General features: G+C 38.7%; 1 protein-coding gene across 3 annotated transcripts; it reads left to right on the top strand.

The window, feature by feature from the left end:
• The first annotated feature begins 117 nt into the window (after nucleotides 1-117).
• Nucleotides 118-16,711, top strand: nup37 (nucleoporin 37). 3 transcript variants are annotated; one of them, XM_028450003.1, is made up of 10 exons: nucleotides 118-182; nucleotides 1,307-1,514; nucleotides 1,598-1,719; nucleotides 5,895-5,967; nucleotides 6,043-6,137; nucleotides 14,825-14,915; nucleotides 15,339-15,514; nucleotides 15,589-15,639; nucleotides 16,377-16,470; nucleotides 16,543-16,711. In XM_028450003.1, exons 2-10 carry the CDS (start codon nucleotides 1,359-1,361, stop codon nucleotides 16,654-16,656), a joined length of 972 nt encoding a protein of 323 aa, XP_028305804.1. In that variant the 5' UTR covers nucleotides 118-182; nucleotides 1,307-1,358; the 3' UTR covers nucleotides 16,657-16,711. The 3 variants fall into 3 exon arrangements, with proteins under 3 accessions (XP_028305804.1, XP_028305803.1, XP_028305805.1); XM_028450002.1 differs by having other exon boundaries at nucleotides 16,344-16,470; XM_028450004.1 differs by lacking the exons at nucleotides 16,377-16,470; nucleotides 16,543-16,711 and adding an exon at nucleotides 16,232-16,295.
• The last annotated feature ends 2,779 nt before the right edge of the window (nucleotides 16,712-19,490 follow it).

Below are 19,490 nucleotides of genomic sequence, written 5' to 3'. Positions count from 1 at the left end.
TGTCACGTGTCTGCTCCTCGGCCAATCAACGCACAGCTTTGAGATGCTGGAACGTACCATCAGACGGGGGGGGAAGACAGTGGAAAAACTCACCCCCCGTATATTAATGAGCTGTGACGTACCCGGAATGTCATCACATGAAGCTGAAACGCGCGTGTTTGGAGCCAAAGCTAAACAAGGAGGTAAGTGTTGACTTTATGGGACAAATCCTGCTGTGTAGATAACATTTACCGTCACAATTCAGTCTAAGGTGTTACAAACTGGTGAGGAGAAGCTGTTCAGTGCCATATTTAAATATATTAAGCTGTCAGAACGGAGTCATTCGAGTTACTGAATGTAACTAATAGTAATGAGTAACACAATGTGAAAGCTATTATTTTATTGTGATATAAACACTACTCACCTCTTTAATGTGTTCACATCCTGTTAATGGGATTTTTAAAAATGGGTTCTTTAAACGGAAACATTTTCCTCCTCATCTGGGAATATTTTCTATGTGATTTTATAGTGTGTTTATTTATTTATATATATAAATTGCATTTCTTGTTTTGTCTTTTTTGCTCATTAATGCTGTCAATTTTATGTTTTGTAATAAGTTTTTGCCTTTTGTGGGTTGTGTATTTTTGCACTCAGTTTATGTATTTATTGTTTTGTTGATATTTGGAGTCAGTTTGTGTGTGTTTGTCTTTCTGTGAGTAACTGATTGTGTTTTAAGTCATTTGCTTTTGTTGTTGTTTTTTTTGATCATTTTGTTTATTTCTATTATGTTTTTTTTTTGTGTTTGAATCATTTGTGTATTTTTTATTGTCGTTATTGTTTGTTTGAGTTCATTTTTGGTTATCAATATATCATTATTAATCTACCTTTTGTGTGTTTTGGCAGTCATTTATTCTGTGTATCTCTATTGTTGTTGTGTGTGTATGAGTTGTTTATATTTGGAATACATTTGTGTGTCTCTATTATCTTTTTGAGTAATTCATTATGTTTTTGAGTGATTTCTGTTGTTTTCGTGATAATTGTGTATTTCTGTTATGGTTTTGAGTGTATTTAGTCATTTGGGTATTTTTTATTGTAATTTTTGTGTTTTGTGTTAATTTGTGTCTATTTATTTTACGTTTAGTGTAATTTTGTGTATTTCTACTGATTTTGGAGCCACTTTGTGTGTTTTATGAAAAATGTTTCATGTTTTTAAGCCATTGTTGTTTTTGTGATATTTTTGTTTATTTCTGTTATGTTTTGTGTTTTTTTTAATGTCATTTTTTCCTCTTTTATTTCACGTCTGTGATGATTTCCTCTCGGCTCGTAGCGTTTCTTTCCTGTAGTGTCAGATATAAGTTCCCGTTATCAACGGCCTGGACATGCAGGACGACGCCAGCCACAGTCCGACGTACACGGTGCCGTGTGAGGACTACGTGCACGTGGTGGAGTTCAGTCCGTTCTGCTCGGGGAGCTCGGCCTCTCTGCTGGCCTACGGGGGAAACCAGTACGTGGTGGTGGGAACCATTATCTTTCAGGTCAGAGATTTAATATGATCCTCCTTCAGTTCTTTGTGTGACTGTTTAAATGTTCTTTATTAATAAAGCTGTGCTTGTTTCAGGAGGAGGACATGGAGGTAGAGGGAGTCGACTTCAACGTTCTTCGAGCTTTTCACCACGAGCTGCGTGTGGACGCTTTGGCCTGGAGTCCAGAGTCTCGCCTCGACAGGATCCCCATGATCAGGTAACGCGTGGTGACTTAAACCGCTTATTTTTACCCTTTTTCTGCAACGACACTCAAATGACCATATTTTAACCTATTTTCATCACTTTTTCTTGCCATATTTTTGTTCCTTTTAATGTATTTTTGCTACATTACTCCTATTTCTGACACTTCTACACCACATTTCAATTCCTTTTCTACACATTTTTTCCACTTTCCAGACATGTTCAGCACTTATAAACCCTTTCCACCACTTTTTCACCTAATGTCACATATTTTGATCCATTATTGTCACTTTTAACCCTTTTTCACCATATTTCATGATTATTTTTGCCAATTCAACCACATTCATGATTTTTCATGCTCATTATTTGCCAGTTTAAACTAAATTTTCCTACTTTTTAAATGTAATTTTTTGCCAATTTTAATCCAATATTGACACTTTGAACCCATTTACCACTTTTTCTGTCTGTTTTTGTCCACCATAATTTGCAAAGTTTAACCAACTTCTGGGATTTTTAAAATCCCAAAACTACAAAAAAGTTGCACAATTTGGACGATATGATTTTGTTGTCTTTTTTTGTGTGTTTTTAGAGTAATTTTGATGTTGTTTTTTTGTTTTTCAGTTATTTTTTGTACATTTGTTGTCATTGTGTGTTTTTTTGTTTTCAATGTAATTTTTACGTATTTTTAGAGTCATTTATTTGTATTTTTTGTATTTTTAACCAATTTCTGTGGTTTTTAAAATCTCTTTTCACCACCTTTTCCACAATTTTTGGTGACTTTAACCCATTTTATTAGTGATTAAAACCAGGATTTCTATCTTTAAGATGACTATAATTATAATAATAATTATAACCACCTTCAGCTAAGTGGGGGTCCCTGCTCTCTGGAACCTTTATTTTGGGGGTCGCGGTTTGAAATGTTTGAGAACCACTGACTTCTAGTGGTAGACGTGTGAAACGATTTCATTTTAGGAAAAAATGTAACCTGTTTTCAAAATAAAAGCACAGCAATAAAAGCACCTTCTCCCCCCTGGATGTGCAGATTGTGGGCGTTTCTCCTGTAAATCACTAATGACCACCTCTTCAGATGGTTGATCACAGCGTTAACGAGTGAAACGTGTTTCCACGCCGCACCTGTTCCTAGTCAGAGCCTGTCTGTTTATTCTGCTCAGGCCTGTGTGTGTTTTTTTTTGTCATAAGTGAGTTAATGTAATTGTGTGAATAATTGCCAGCACCCTGATTAGAGGGGAAAGTCCTTCCTGGAATCATGTGGGTGTGCGTAGGTGGCGTGCAGGCGCTTGTTTGTCTCTGTGTGAAGTGAGTTTACTCAGCACGGTCCAGGATGAAGGCTTTATATATATTTATATATCAGGGATAGGAGTAACATTTGATCTATATACAGCGAAATCTACAGTTTTGGCTTAATTTTTCATGTGTTTGGTGTTGACATCTTTGGCAGTTCTGCGCTCGCTCCATATGGGCCGTATTGTTCAGAGTATTCAGATTCAAAAACTTTATTTATCCATGAGGGGCAATTCAGTTTAAGTTACATCCCGTCCAAGAAAACATGAAAAGACACACATAACATGGAAGGACTGAAGGTCACCACAAGGTCAGCGCCCCATATTTATCTGAAAAGTGGAGTACAACAGGAGGAGAGAAAAGGGAAAAGGCAGGTTCTAAACTGAGTTCCCTATTGGCAGTTTAAGCTGAAGATAGAGCCAATCAGAGCGGGCCTTGAGGCCAGCGTGCATTCACAAGGACATGCAGTTCATACGTTTACTCACTAGAGGGACAAATCTACAGATATGTCGCACAAGTCGCTTCCAATGCAACTTCCGGCTTGGGGCCCACATGCGACCATTCGTTTAATTTTGTGCAGGCCCCAAAAGTAAATGCACAAAATGACATAAAAATACACAAAAACAAACAAAATGAGCATAGACACTCAAATTGGCTCTGAAAATAAAAATACACAAAATGTCTAAAAACACACAAAACAGCAAAAATTCACACTGACTCTAAAAAGACAAAAAATCAACTAAAACACACAAAATGAAAAATGAAATACACAAACTGACTCCATGAATACAGTACGGCAACAAAAATACACCCTAAAGACTCTAAAAACTCAAAATGCTAACCAAGAAACACAAAATGACTTCATGAACATCATACGACAACAAATACACAACACAACAAATATTAGCAATACAGCTACTGAAATACTTCACCAAACAACAAACAATCACACTAATGACTGTAAAAACACAGTACAACAACAATTCAGCTGCTAAAATACCAAAAATGACTAAAAACACACAAAATGAAAAATGAAATACACAAACTGACTCTAAGAACACAGTACGACAACAAATACACATTACGACAACAAAAATTCCCTCTAATGACTCCAAAATCTCAAAATGCTAACTAAGAAACACAAAATTACAATAATGATGCACAAAATGAGATAAAAACCAAAGACTCGCAAAATGGCTCAGAAAATGACAGACTACAAAAATAAAGAAAATGAAGACAAACCGACAACAAAAATACACAAAATGTCTCTAAAAACACACAAAACTGCAACAAAAATTCACACTCACTCTAAAAACTCGAAATGCTGACAAAGATACTCAAAATGACTTCATGACCATAGTACAACAACAGATACACAACTCAACAAATATTAGCAACACAGCCACTAAAATACAGAACACACAAAATGGCTCTAATAACACAAAACAACAAATATTCACACTAATGACTCTGGGGTTGTATTTCATCAGTGTTCTCAGTAGAACCAGGCTTATGGTTTAAACCTGGTTCAGCTAAGTCTGTGACCATGCTGGATTTTACTATTTCATTATACTCTTCTCAGTTTGAAGCTCAGCCAATCAGCTGACAGTGTTTAGCTTAAGTACACAGTCATAAGACCCACGAAATCAATCACAGATTTAATGATTAGAGAGTGACTGCAGCTTTTACGATGAATGAGAAGCCAATAGGAACCAATGCTGAGACCAACAGGAAGTGACATCATCTGTTACTGAGCAGTGAAAATAAATGACGGACACGTTAAAGAAAAAAAAGGACCGACTGTGGTTTGAACATTTTAAAAGTAGTAAATGGTTAAAGGTGTTATTTAGTCAATTTGTCATAGCAAACAACTGATCGTGTGATCACACACTGATAGGACTGTGTTACTATGGTAACTAAGGTGTTTTCTCATTGATGAAGCCGGACTCTCAGGTTAAATCTGGACTTAACCCTAAGCTGGGTTTGATCTAATACCCCCCATGGGCCTGTACTACAAAGCTAGATAATTCTATCCTAGATTTATCTCTGTTAGCTTCATCTAACCAAACATTCTCCATCAGACAGAAGTTGTCCTACTAATCTAGATTATAACTATAAGTGAGTTCATTCCAGCCTGGCTACGTGCGCGCTCTAGTGACAGAGGAGGAGATTACAGCGTCAGACCAATCACAATCACACAGAAACTGGAGAGAAACTTACGTCACTATTGATGAATAATTCTTTAAAAATATGAAGAACTAAAATCCATAATTCAGACCAAAAACAACTGTTACTGCAGTAAAAGCAGAAAGTAATTAATACAGGATTTAATGAGTGTTAATGATTAAATTAGTGAGATTATAAACGTGGAATAAACAGTTTAACTTTCTCTTTTACCTTGTCTGTGTCTCTGATGCTGCGTTTATACAGATCTACTTCATAAGGTGGAATATATTAATATTTATATTATCTACAGGACTGAGGCTCTCAGCGCCACCACAGTTTACATGAATTAATTAATGAATTAATTTGTTAATTTATAGGTCTGAAAGTGCCCGATGCACGCAGGTTTTATTATCAGCTGACTTATTTTACTTATTCTCTCCTGTCAGCATCACATCAGCTCTACATAGAGACGTGTTCACAATGATCCTCCTTTTATTGGACAGCTCACTATTTAAGAGAACTGATTGGTCAGGAGGTGGGGCTTTAGTGCTCGCTAACATCCTATCCAGAACAAAATCGTGTTCCGACCAGGTTTGTCGTTCAGCCTAAGTTACCATGGTGATTTAGCTCCGTACAACGTTAGCCAGCTTTGTAGTCTGTCACATGTTTCAGTGTGTGTTTCATTGATTATTGGTTTTATTGATGGTCCTCGTCTCTCTGCAGGTTGTGCACGGCGGCGGCGGACAGGAAGCTCCGCCTCCTGACCTCTGACCTGCAGGAGAAGCATGAAGTGAAGGTAGAGCAGAGTGTGCACATGCATCCTGGTCTGTGACGTCTGTTGACCTGCTGGGTGGTGTGTTTCCCTCCCCAGGTGATGGAGGGCCACTCCAGCTACGTGAACCATGTGGTGTTTGAGCCCACGGAGGGGAAACAGATCGCTTCAGTCAGTGACGACCACACCTGCAGGTCCACGCCCTTTACTTACTTACTCTCTCTCTCTCTCTGTGTGATGTTTCAGCTCTGCTCTCTGTTAATGGAGCAGAAACACAACGCTAAGCACAACATAGGGCGTTTTCAGCTAATTGGTTAAATATGGAAATCCAATTAGGTGAAGGAAGAGTTTCCTACATTTTCACACTTTTTCAGTTTTTTCTTTTTTTTTTAATTATTACATTTTTTTTAAAAAAATTTTTTACCTTATAGTTTTTTTTGTTTTGTTTTTTTTTTTTTTTAAACCATTTTAAATAATTTTTTCTGGTAATCTGGAAAGTCGAAGGATGTTAAAGAGCTGATGGTCGTCCTGACCACATATCCTCCTTTGTTTGATGAATGAGAACTTTAGTATTGTTTAGTTAATGAACAGCAGACAGTATAAGGTTAGCTTCATCACCCACAATGCACTTGGATTACATTACAGCTCTTTATTCACACACACACGATGTGAAAATGCTCCAAAGACGTAACATTTGTAACAAGCTGGAGCGTAATGACCTTGGGTAGAGGAAGAATGGTAGTGATCACTTTATGGCTGATTTCTCCCCCCCCCCCACCCCCCGCCCCTCCTCCTTATGCTGGTCATGCCAGAGAAAACAGGAGAGCGCTCCATCTGCTGAAAGATTTAAACTCTGTCATGTTGAGAAAATATGGGACGAGGGAGGAAGACGGAGGCGTAACGAGGGATAGACGTTAGAGTTAACGGGAGTAGAGCTTCCAGGAGCCTCACTATGGGAGGAGGGCAGAGGAAGGGTGGGGGGGGGGGGGGGGCTCATGACCTCCCCGTCACTCTGTTGGCTTTGGCAGCCGTGTTCCTCGTCATCAAGGTTCCCAGGAGCCTCTGGGAGCCACTCAGCAGCCAAAAGTGGAACCTGACGCTGCCGTGAGGAGGCGGAACCGGGCCACACGCCCTCAGTGTGAAAACAAAGCTCCACGCTCAATGCTTCTAGTTGGGATCCAGAGTAAAGGAGGAACCATGGGAACATGTATGTGAGGACTAGGAACCATCATGGATACATTTCACCAGGGCCGTGACTCGTCACTGATCAACGGGAAGAACTTTAGGAAAGATCGGATGAAGCGTTCGACCTCCATCATGTTTGAAACTGAGGCGTAGTGCTTATAAGTGTATTTTATATATATATATGTAGTGTTTATAAATCTACGAGTTAGTCATTCTTGGTGTATATATATGGATATAGAGTCTACACACCCCTGTTCAAATGCCAGGTTTTTCTGATGTAAAAAAATTAACACCAAGATAAATAATTTCACAACTATTTCCACCTTTAATGTGACTTATATCCTGTGCAATGCAAATGAAAAAAAAACTGAAACCTTTCAGGGAGGTGAAGTAAAAATAAAAAACAGAATGAGATTGCACAAGTGTACACACCCTCTTAAAACTGGGGGCGGGGCTGTGTTTACCATTTAAAGTGCCTCTGATTCACTCCAAATAAAGTTCAGCTGTTCTCGTAGCTTTTCCTCATATTTTTGTAGCCACATCTTCCAGAACAAGCCATGGTCCTCAGAGAGCTTCCAAAGCATCAGAGGATCACATTGTTCAAAGACATCAGTCAGGTGAAGGCACAAAAGCATTTCCAAGGAATTAAATATAACATGGAACACAGTGAAGACAGTCATCATCAAGTGGAGAAAATCTGGCACAACAGTGACTTTACCAAGAACAGGACGTCCGTCTAAAATTGATGACAAGACGAGAAGAGAACTGGTCAGGGAGGCTGCCAAGAGGCCGACAGCAACATTGAAGGAGCTGCAGGAAGTTCTGACAAGTACTGGTTGTGTAGTACATGTGACAACAATCTCTATCTTCTTCATATGTCTGGGCTATGAGGTTGGGGTGGCAAGACGGAACCCTTATCTTACCAAGAAAAACATCCAATCCCGGCTTAATTTTGCAAAAACACATTTGAAGTCTCCCAAACACATGTGGGAAAATGTGTTATGGTCTGATGGAACCAAGGTTGAACTTTTTGGTCATAAATCCAAAAGGTATATTTGGTGCAAAAACAACACTGCTCATCACCAAAAAAACACCATACCTACAGTGAAGCATGGTGGTGGCAGCATCATGCTTTGGGGCTGTTTTTCTTCAGCTGGAGCTGGGGCATTAGTCAGGGAGGAGGTAATTATGAACAGTTCCGCAGTGTTGGCACAAAACCTTCAGACTTCTGTTAGAAAGATGAATATGAAGAGGAACTTTATCTTTTAACACAACAATGACCCTAAGCACAGCATCAACTAAACAATGGCCTCACCAGAATAAGATGGAGGTTTTGGACTGGCCCAGCCAGAGCTCAGACCTGAATCTGATTGAACATCTGTGTGGTGATCTGAACAGAGCTGTGCACAGAGATACCTTCACTATCTGTCACATTTGGAGCAGTTTAGTGAAGAAGAGTGGGTAAATAGGACATCATCAAGATGTTCCACACTGACCCAAAAACACTGAGTGCTGTAATAAAAGCCAAATATGTTGCAACAAAGTATTAGTTTAAGGGTGTGTATGTTTATGTAACCATGTTAACTTAAGTTTTTATTTTTCCCCTTTAAAGGTTTCAGTTTGTTCTTCATTTGCATTGTACAGGTTATAGGTCACATTAAAGGTGGAAAAAGTGGTGAAATTATTTATATTGGTGTCATTTGTGTACATCACAAAAACCTGGCATTTGAACAGAGGTGTGTAGACTTTATATATCCACTGTAGATCCTCCACTAATAAATACTCACACACTGTAGAGACGAGAAAGAATATTTTATTAAAAAGACTGATTCCAAGACGCGCTTTTCAAATAGAAATGAGGCATTACTGTATGTGTGACCTGCAGTAATATTGGAACAAACACACACACAAACAGACATTCCTTGCTTTTATAGAGAGATGACGAGCAGCTTCATGTGTCGCTACACGCTACGTCTGGTAGAAGCTGTCAATCAGATTAAAAAGAGAGTTTAAATAACTCGTGTATCCTTTTGTGTGCAACAATTATGATGACGGTATCGATTAGAAAAGAAAGAATAAAAATACTCATGTTGCTGAAAACGGAGGGTAGGGAGCGTGATCTCCATGGGCCGTGGCTCAGGTGGTAGAGGGGTTGTCTTCTGATTGAGAGGTTGGGGGTTTGAGCCCAGTCTATACCTGTCTATGTGTCAAAGTGTCCTTGGGCAAGACACTGAACCCTAAGTTGCTCTCAGTGGTCGACTAGTGCCTTGCATGGCAGCGCAGTCCCATTGGTGTGTGAATAGATGAATGAGCTGATATTGTAAAGCTCTGTGGGACTACTTCAGTGTAGGGATATATAAATCAATCCATTTACCGTCTCTCCGTAGGGAAGCAAAATTACAACGTCGAGGGCCCCTACACTCAACAGCACTGAAGAGAACCCTGCAATGTAAATAAAAGCTTCGTTAATGTTTTAGGAGGATCAGAAATCAACGTGAAAATATTAATTACATTAAAATGCTTATTAAGACATAAAATAATCTGCATTGCCAGACAGCAGCCATGTTTCCATTACAGTTTTTCACAGATGAAAAAACAATATTTCAAAAATTTCGACAAATTCAAATCTGTCTTTGAAGGTGTTTCCTTTAAAAATGGTTTTGGAGCCTGTGAGACCTCTGCTGGAAGATGGACACTCCAAACCTCCTCAATAATAATAACAAAGTTTAACAAATATATCAAACCAACATCCAACTGTTTGTATTGTAGCAACATTTGTTTCACAAAGTTCCACTGATTCTCCCAGTAACCGTGGTGAAGTTGTCAGACGTCGCTTTGATGTGTTGATGGTTTCTGTAATGAAACCCGATCCCGGCTTATCGAGGCGTTTAACGGCGCCTCCTTCAGGTCACATGGCAGCGCTGCAGAGGTCTTCTGAGGTCATCTTTCGCTGTGCTGTGGGTAATACACACCTGCTACTACTACTGCTGCTGCATTATGTTTATGTCCCGTTCCCGCTGCTAATCCTTTTGGTTTCCCTCCCAATCCTCTCCTCGTGTTGCTAATGTGAGCCTGTGAATGGATTATGAACTACATCAGTTATGTATAGGTGACCTTTAACTACAGCCAAAGCAGCAGCGGTTCTAAACCTCTAATTGACTTTTTGGATCAACATCGTCTCCAGTTTATCCAGTGAAATATACGTTCGCCCGCCGTGGGATTTATAATCCTAATTCAATTTCATTCACATGGCGCCAAACGCAGAAAGTCATCTGAGGACAACTAAACCGAGTCAGTGCGAGCAGAATCATAGCGTGAGCTTAGCTGTCTGTAAACAAAGAGGAGCATCACATTAAAGAAGCATTCAATAATAAGAGACTTACTGTATTCACAAAACTAGTGACGTTTGTTACCGACATCACGTGATTTATTAACGACGAGAGGTGATGGAAACGTCTCTCAGTAGCAGAGATACTTGAGTACAGATACCTACTGTATTACCTCCGCTCGTCTAAAGTACGTCATTGATTCAGAGAGAATTGTAACTAAAGAAAGACCTTTTAGGTTGTGGAAGATTTCATTAATGTTTAGAGGTGATCTGGATCAAAAAACTGATTCTGGATCAGTTTGAAAAATGTAGAAAAATCTTTCATCATTGGTAAAATTTCAGAAACTCATATCTCAGTCCTTCATTGACTGATCTTCATGAAATTATGTTTGGTTGTGACGGGTTGGTTCCACAATCACCCCACAGACTTTCATCCAAATTGGATCAGAATTGTCCTATACTTTGAGCTAGGGATGGGCGATATGGACTAAAAAAAAAGTTATCCCGATAATTTCTGGTATTTATCACGATATCGATAAACAACTGCCAACTTAAAGTGTAAACAGGTTCTTTACAAACACAAATAAATGTGAATAAATCAACTTTAGACACATTAAAAAGTCCACAATAACTGCTGACTCAGAGAACTCATGAGCTGATATTTTATGGAATATATTAGAGTATGTGGGTCACACTATTAGTGTTATTGTATGTAATTCATTTATTTCCTCACTTAAAATAAAATTATTTTCTAAAAAAAAGCAAAAATGACTCCATTAGTGTTTTTACTGCTGATGAATTTTGTTTAATTTATCTGATAATGAGTTACATAAAGTTATGGTTAATAAATAACTCTGATTTCCTATAAATAAACCAGATCAAGCTGATGATTTAATCATTCAGTATATTTGTGTAATAATCTCAATAGTTACATTAGTCTAATGGCACCAGCTTTGTCTGAACACGTGAAATATATCTCTGTGGTTTTATGACTGTACGAAGTGTTCGTTTTATTTGGTCTATTCCTTATATGGAGTGGTTAGCATTAGCTCTTAGCCCAGTCTGTGTGTCGGTGGATTAGCTTATCATAGTTAGCTTTAGTTGAGTTTCCAGTTCATAATCGTTTCTACATTTTTGAGTTACCAGTTACAGTAACTGTGTCATTGCACTCTGAAATGAAAGCATAGAACAAATAAGCAATTTGAGTTGAAAAATGAATGATGGAATCTATGACCAATACTGTTCAGCTGGTGCTCACGAGGGTCTGGTACCACAGTGTGTTCCAACACTGCTAAATATATAAAATTAGGTCTCAAAATCATGGAAGAACAAGCACTTCTCTCTGCTTTTAAACGCTAAGGGCGTGTCAGTTAGAGGCACTAGGACCACGCCTATGCAGAGGAAGGGCGCCGCCTCTGTGTACTGTCTATGGAAGAGAGCAGTGTGAAAGACCAAAAAACTTAGGAAAAATGCTCCAATCAGGCCAAACGTGTCAGTGGAAAGGTCTGCTCCGCCCGAGTCAATACATATAATATATGCATCTCTCCTGGATAGAGTCAGAACTGCGCCCGCTAGAGGCGAAACACAAACTCGTGGTGCAAAGAAAGTGCTTATTTTATGGAAAATATGGCACCAGTGGACGCATTTTATTTCCCCGAGTCCGAATATGTGGTTTGTTTTCAGCTAGGGGCCGAATTGCGCCCTCTGGAGGCCGTGAAAGTTTGGTGTGCTTCAGCAGCAGGGTCAGGTTAATGCTAATGAGGGCTCCGTATGATTTCTGACCCGTCCTGAAGACAGAAATTTTAAAACCCAGTTTGTGAATCCTAGCTCCATAATTACATTATAAATGGTTGAATGACTTTTTACATGTTTTAAGAAAAACATTAATGACAAATTTAATGTGTTTAGAAGAAAATGGCTGAATTTGCTTTACACAGACTTTAATCATCTCTTTGGATGAAACATTTTAATCATTTCTTGGTGAGGAGGAGCGATGCTGAGGTTTAGCATGTGGACCTGGATGACCCCGGGAGGTGATCTGTGTTGGATTCCCACAGTTTTCCCAGCTCAGGTTCTTGTCTCTCCTCTCTGGAGTAAATTGGATCACTCAGCATCGCAGCACGTCCCATTTCCTCCACTCAGAGTGACGGGAGCTTAGCCGTGGAGCCGCGGCCTCTCTGTTTTCTCTCCTGGATCACCCGATCCTAAACCTGGAAGCCGAGCGCCGCTCTTTGATTCTTTGTGACGCAACTGCACTGTTTTTTATCGGCGCGCCCAGCTCTACCCGGACACAGATCTGAAGGAAAGCGGCTCGGTCGTGGTTCCCCGTTGTGGTCTGAGGTGATTTCTGTGTCCGCAGAGACCTCAGAGTGTTTACACACTTCTTTATCTCAAGCCTTCACCTTCAAACACGTCCTGGAACGTTTGGATCAACGGTTCACGTGGCTCTGGTATACCACCACCACCACCATCATTATCCTTTAAAAACAAGCCCTGACGCACAGCCAGAGGTTACATGAAAATATACTGTAGATCAATCAGATTTCCTCCTATTGAGAAACTAAAAGCTTAGTTTTAGAAGGAAAACCCTAAAACTACTCACTATATTACTGCCCCCTATTGGTAATAATTATATATATATATATTTTTTTTTTTTAACATTTATAACCCTTAAATAAACAGTTGTTTAGACCATCATTACTCTTTAAAAACACACCGTGAGCCAAATGGTGAAATTAAAATATCACGTGACTACAAAAAATGCTTTCCCATTTAAAATAAACCAACTCCAAAAACACCAAAATTACTCTAGAAAATGTGAAATCAAAAAGGTGAAAATTGGAAGAAAAAAGTATTTAAAAATAAAGCTAAACATTTTTAAATACAATTAATCAAAAACCTTTGAAAGACAAATATTAGTTAGATTGTTGTTGAATTTTATCAGAAATAATAAAAGCAAAAAGTAAAAAAACAAAGAATAAATAAAAAAAATATTTGAAAGAAGTTAAGTAATTTGATTTAAAATGTAAATCAAAAAGTGCAAAACTTGAAAAATAAATAAATCAATCAATGAATCCATTAAAAATGTAAATGTTTAAAACATTTTAAAAGAAGAAAATAAAATTAAAAAAAAAAGAAAAAGAACAAATTAAAAACAATTGAAAGAAGTTGAAATAAAGCGTGTCTAATTTCATGGAAGAAAATGTCAAAAAAAGATCAAATGTATTTTTCGCTGATTTTTCTTCTGATTCTGTTTGAGTCAGTGGTTTTTAATTATCTTTAAATGAGTTGCAGACGTTTAAAACCTTTCAACTGGTTTAAACAGTTTTTTTTTATTCAAAAACTTCAAAGATTCTTTTCCCAGAATCCTTTGCGGCCACACCTGTCCCTATCCACTGGTTTGTTTCCCATGATGTTGCAGATAAAGCTGCTTGTAATCCTTACGTAATCTGGTCCTGGCTCAGGATCCAGTCCATCCTCCCCTCGCTGCTCTTCTGCTGTTTTTCATCTGCCCTCTCTGAACTCCTGGGACAGGGAGCAACATGGTCATGTGACTCCGCTCTGGTTCCTCAGATCAAAACTGTGTGTAACGCGATGCCGCCGCCGCCTCGTCCTGTTGAAGTCTCAAAATGTGTGTCTGCACAGCTGGAGGAGCAGAACTGAGGAGGAGAAGAGCGTTTTCCCACAAAATAAACACAAAAACCACTAAAATCACTCGTCATCCACCGTCATGTTTATTAAATGTAACAGCAGGATGACAAAAAGACACAAAATAACTCCAAAAAAATGCAAAACTATTCCAAAATACATAAAATGACTCAAGAAACACATAAAACAACTCCAAAAGCACACAGAACTCCTGAAACATACGTACAGACCCCTGAAACACACAAACAAGACACAAGAAACACATTAAATGACTCGAGAAACACACAAAATGACACGAAATTCACCCAACACACACGACTCTGAAAACACACAAAATAAACTGAAGGAAATTAAACACAACAACAAAAACACACAAAATGACAACAAAAATATGCAAAAAAAAAAAAATTCAAAAAGAACAAACAAAATGATTTCAAAACACACAACACTACAACAACAATAACAACAAAACTAACACAAACAGGCAACACAACAACAACCAATCTAAAACCACACAAAATAACTCCAAAAATACACTAAAAACACCATAAACCATGATAGTATTTAAAGCATCTCCATCTAAACTGGTCACCACTCTCTCTGGAACACCCACACAGTAACATGTGTTAATCACAGCTGTAGTTGTTTTGCTCGGGTTGAGAATTGTGTCATTTCTGGTCGTTTCCTTCAAAATAAAAGCTGAATTGCGTATGTGTTCAGGGTTTGGGACGTGGACGGCACTGAAAGCGTCATCTTCAGACTTCTGTCTCCTGGAGTCAGTGTGTGCTGGCACTCACAGGAAGTCTTTAAGGTGAGAACAAGCATCAGAATAACCCCTCAGAGTCAGTATGAGCGCTAACCTAGCTGCTAACGTGAGCGCTAACTGCTAACATGAGCGCTAAACCAGCTGCTAACATGAGCGCTAACCCAGCTGCTAACATGAGCGCTAACCCAGCTGCTAACAAGAGCGCTAAACCAGCTGCTAACATGAGCACTAACCCAGCTGCTAACATGAGCACTAACTGCTAACATAAACGCTAACTGCTAATGTGAGTGTTAACCCAGCTGCTAATGTGAGTGTTAACTGAGCTGTTAACGTGAGTGCTAATTTAGCTGCTAATGCGTCCCCAGCTGCTAATGTGAGCTGCTAATGTGAGTGCTAACCCAGCTGCAAATGTGAGCGCTAACCTAGCTGCTAACATGAGTGCTAACCTAGCTGCTAATGCTTCCTCAGCTAATGGTAGCGGAGAAGAAGGGCACCATCCGGTTCTACAACCTGGTGACGCAGGAGGCCATGCTGTCTCTGGACTGTGGGACACTCTCATTCGCTGACTGGTGTTTCCCTAACCCAATCAAAGTTGGCGCTGTGTCGGGGAACGACTGGTTGATCTGGGACGTGACGCGTTCCAGGTGAGTGAACGCCACCAACTGCTGATTTATGATGATTCAAGTCCCAACACTGTTTGTTTTTCTGATTCTGGCAGTTACGCACAAGAGAAAAGACCCGCCCACATGGATAAGGCCCGCCTCTTCAAGTAAGTCCCGCCCTCTCTGAGCTTACTTGTGTTTTTATCAGTGATTTTAATCCAATAGTTTTCAACTTTTTTGGCCGATTAACGCTAAATTATTCTCATTTTAGCTGAGATTCAAACTTATTTAATTAAGAAACATTTTAGGCCTCTACTTTTTTATTGTTTTGTTTATTTTTGCAGTCATTTAGTTTTTTATGTTGTGTTTTATGGGATTTGTTGTCTTTTTGTACGTTTTGAGAGTAATTTAAATTTATTGTTGTTTTATGTTTTTATGGAGAAATTTAGTTTTTTCATGTTTAGTTATTTTGTGTTTTTAGAGTCATTTCATGTGATTTCTTCCTGTTTTTTGTGCTTTTGTTTGTTTATTTTGGGTGTTTTTTGCATTTATTAAAGTTTTTCATGTTTTTGTGAGTTTTGTCGTTTTGTGTCTGTTTTTGTTTGTTTTTTGTATTTTTTGTCATTTTGTGTTTTTTCTTTTTTTTGTGTTTGTTTTTGTTGTTTTTTTGGTCTTGTGTCTTTTTGGTTTTCTTGCCGTTTTTTTTTTATTGTATTTTTGAAACCTTTTTTTTTTTTTACGGTTTCTTCCAAACACTAGATGTTTTCCTTCCTCTTGCCAGCTTTGTGTGAGCAAAGCCAAAGTGTAATGAAGGGGCGGGGCTTAATGGTTGAGATGGTTGAACAGTGTCCATGTGGTGGGGCTGGATTAGAGTTTTGACCAGGGTTCTGCTGTCCCCTCTGAGGTGGTCTAGAGCCAATGAGAACCTGTTTGCGACCACTGGTTGTCCAGGAAAGATGAGCAGTCAGGTGTTGATCCACCACCTGGGTCACCCTCAGGTCTGTACGGCTCAGATCTGCCTCACACACACGGTTCTTAGATCTGATCACGTGTGTTTGGCGTCCTCACAGCCCGTGGTGATTGGCTGTGCCACCGTGGGTTCAGGGCTCAGCTGGCACCGCACGCTGCCGCTCTGCGTGCTCGGCAGCGACAGGAAACTCTGCTTCTGGATGACGGAGATGTAGACGCTACAGATATAGATGTTTGATTAATATTCAATAAAATATGTTTGACACACTGTCTGTGGGTTTATAATTATCTATGTAGCTCTATGTATCTACAGTAACTCTATCTATCTCTAACTATCTATCAAACTATATCTCTATCTAACTCTTTATCTATGTATCTCTAACTCTATTTATCAAACTCTATCTCTGTATCTCCATCTATCTTTTTATCTATATCAACTCTTTCTCTGTCTCTATATCTCTATATATCTAACTCTTTTTTATCCCCTGCCACAACATGTGGAAGGGTGATTTAGGGTTGGGCTCCGTCCGTTTGTCTGTCCCAGTTAAAGGGAACAGTTCTTGTCAAAAACTGTTTAAGATAGGATAACCAAATTAGGCGTGTGGCTTCAGGGTATCAATACCTTGATGGAGTTAGAAAATGACACATACGCAATTATTTTTTTTCCGGAGTTATTGCCCTTGTTCCTTTTTTTTTTTTTTTTTAACTGAGGTATCTTTATTAAAGGGGACAGCTTTTCTTAGAAACTGTTTAAGATGTGATAATATTTTCTTATAAATACTTCTAAGCTTTTATATTTAGGAAAAGGTTGTGCGTTATAATGAGAAAGGTGGTAAAATGGGTTTTTAAAAAACCACAGAAATTGGTTAAAAGTTGCAAATTAGTGTGACTAAAAACGGAGAGAAAAAGTGATAAAACGGGTTCGAAGTGTCAATATTTGAACAATTAGTTTAAACTGGCAAATAATGGGCGTGAAAAATCATGATGTGGTTAAATTAAAAAAAAAAAAAGCATTAAATATGGTGAGAAGATATTAAAAGTGACAATAATGGGTCAACATATGTGACATTAGGTGGAAAAGGGTTTATAAGTGCTGAACATGTGTAGGAAAGTCATTGAAATGTGATGTAGAAGTGTCAGAAATGGGAATAATGTAGCAAAAATATGGCAAGAAAAAGTGATAAAATCAGGTTAAAAAATGGTGAGTTTGGTCTCGTTACAGAAAAATGGTAAAAAAAAAAAAAAAATTCTTAGTTCCTTGAAGGCATCTGGGCCCCCCTCCCAGTGTTTTGCGACCCCAAATGGGCTCCTGACCACACGGTTGAGAATCCTGGTCTAAATAATCTAAACTCTGAGATGAGCTCGTTCAGAAGCCGGAGTTCAATGGAATGCGTTGATTGATTGGTTGGGGCGTGGTCACCCTGAGCCCCTCCCTCAGAGCTGTGGATGTGTGACCAGGACTGGCCGGACTCCAGCTGTGGGACAAATCCCAGTTTGAGGCTGGATTATACGACGTGTAGTTACAGGAGGAGCTTTGGGACGCTTTGAGGGCGTTTCAGGTCACGCTGAGAGGAAGAAAGACACTGTAATTACCTTAACTTATCCTTTACCTTTACTCTTAACTTACCTTAACCGTTGCCTTAATAGTTAGTGACCTCACCCCAACTCTTTCCTTATTTTTACCTTAACTTTACAATATCTTTACATTTCCCCTTAACCCAGTGGTTCCCAACCTTTTTTGGATCGTGACCTCATTACGAGAAAACAATTTTCTGACGACCCCAAAATCAATTTTTTTTTTTCTAGAATGACTTTTTGATCGCGGTACTTAAAGTGTTACAAATACAGAATTAGTGACAAATTGTGCCAAATTTTCAGACTGCATTTTATTTGATGATTTATATTTGAGAAAATAGAATACAGTTGTGCGTTGTTTTCATTTTTCAAAAATATTTTAATAATAACATTAGGACCCCTATTTAAATTCCAGGTAACCACAAATGGGATCACGACCCCAATGTTGAAAAACACTGCCTTACCTTTACCTTATTTGACCTTTAATCTTATTTTTACTATATCTTTACTTTTAAAAATGTTCTTAACTTTACCAAACTGTTACTTTACTCATAACCTTTAACATTGCTTTTTATTTAATCTGACCTTAACCCTTACTTTTACCTTAACTATTTCCTGTATTTAACCTTAATCTGGTTTTACCTTTATCTGATTACTATCTTTACTTTTACTAATGCTCTTACCTTTACCAAACCTAACTGTTTCCTCAATTATCACCTTTAACCAATCTTACCTTACCTGTTACCTTTACCTTAACTGTTTCCTGTATTTAACCTTAATCTGGCCTTACCTTTACTCTCATCATTACTATATGTCTTCACTTTACCGAACCTTTACGTTTACCTTACTAAACTGTTACCTTTATAGTGACGTATTCCTTGTCTTTTATTTAACTTTACCTGTTCCCTTACCTGTTCCCTTTCCTTTCCTTACCTGTTCCCTTACCTTTCCTTACCTGTTCCCTTACCTTGCCTTACCAGTTACCCAATCATAGTCAAAGTTCCGCTGACCGTACAGAGTGGGTGATGGATCACTGAACAGGAACCTTCAGGGCCTCTCGAGTGAAACAAGTCTTTTTGCTGCTTCAGGAATGTCGTGTAAGAGGAAACTTCAGTTTTCCAGACAGAAGCTTGTTTTGCGTTTAGAGTTTCTTTCATTCACTAAATTAATGTGAACTCTTCCTACGACACACGATCGGCTGCTGTGAAGAGAGATTTTTATCGTTATCTTCAGTCGTTGGACGTGAGGCTTTGACTAATGTCAGGTCAGTGCTTTCACTCTAAGAAAGCATCAGAGCTGTGGTTACAGTAACCTGATGATGGGCTTACCATTCCAGTGACTCGAGGACGCCATCTGGTGGGTGGCTGTTTTTCAAACATGTTCTTCAAATCTGCATCTGATGGATTAAAGCAGGGGTTCCCAATCCTGGTCCTCAAGAGCCCCTATCCAGCATATTTTAGTGGATAGGGGCTCT

The sequence above is a fragment of the Gouania willdenowi genome, chromosome 6 (assembly GCF_900634775.1).
Source record: "Gouania willdenowi chromosome 6, fGouWil2.1, whole genome shotgun sequence".
Taxonomy (NCBI): Eukaryota; Metazoa; Chordata; class Actinopteri; order Blenniiformes; family Gobiesocidae; genus Gouania; species Gouania willdenowi.
Note: the sequence above shows the minus strand (reverse complement) of the source record. Positions and strands in the feature narration are given on the sequence as shown.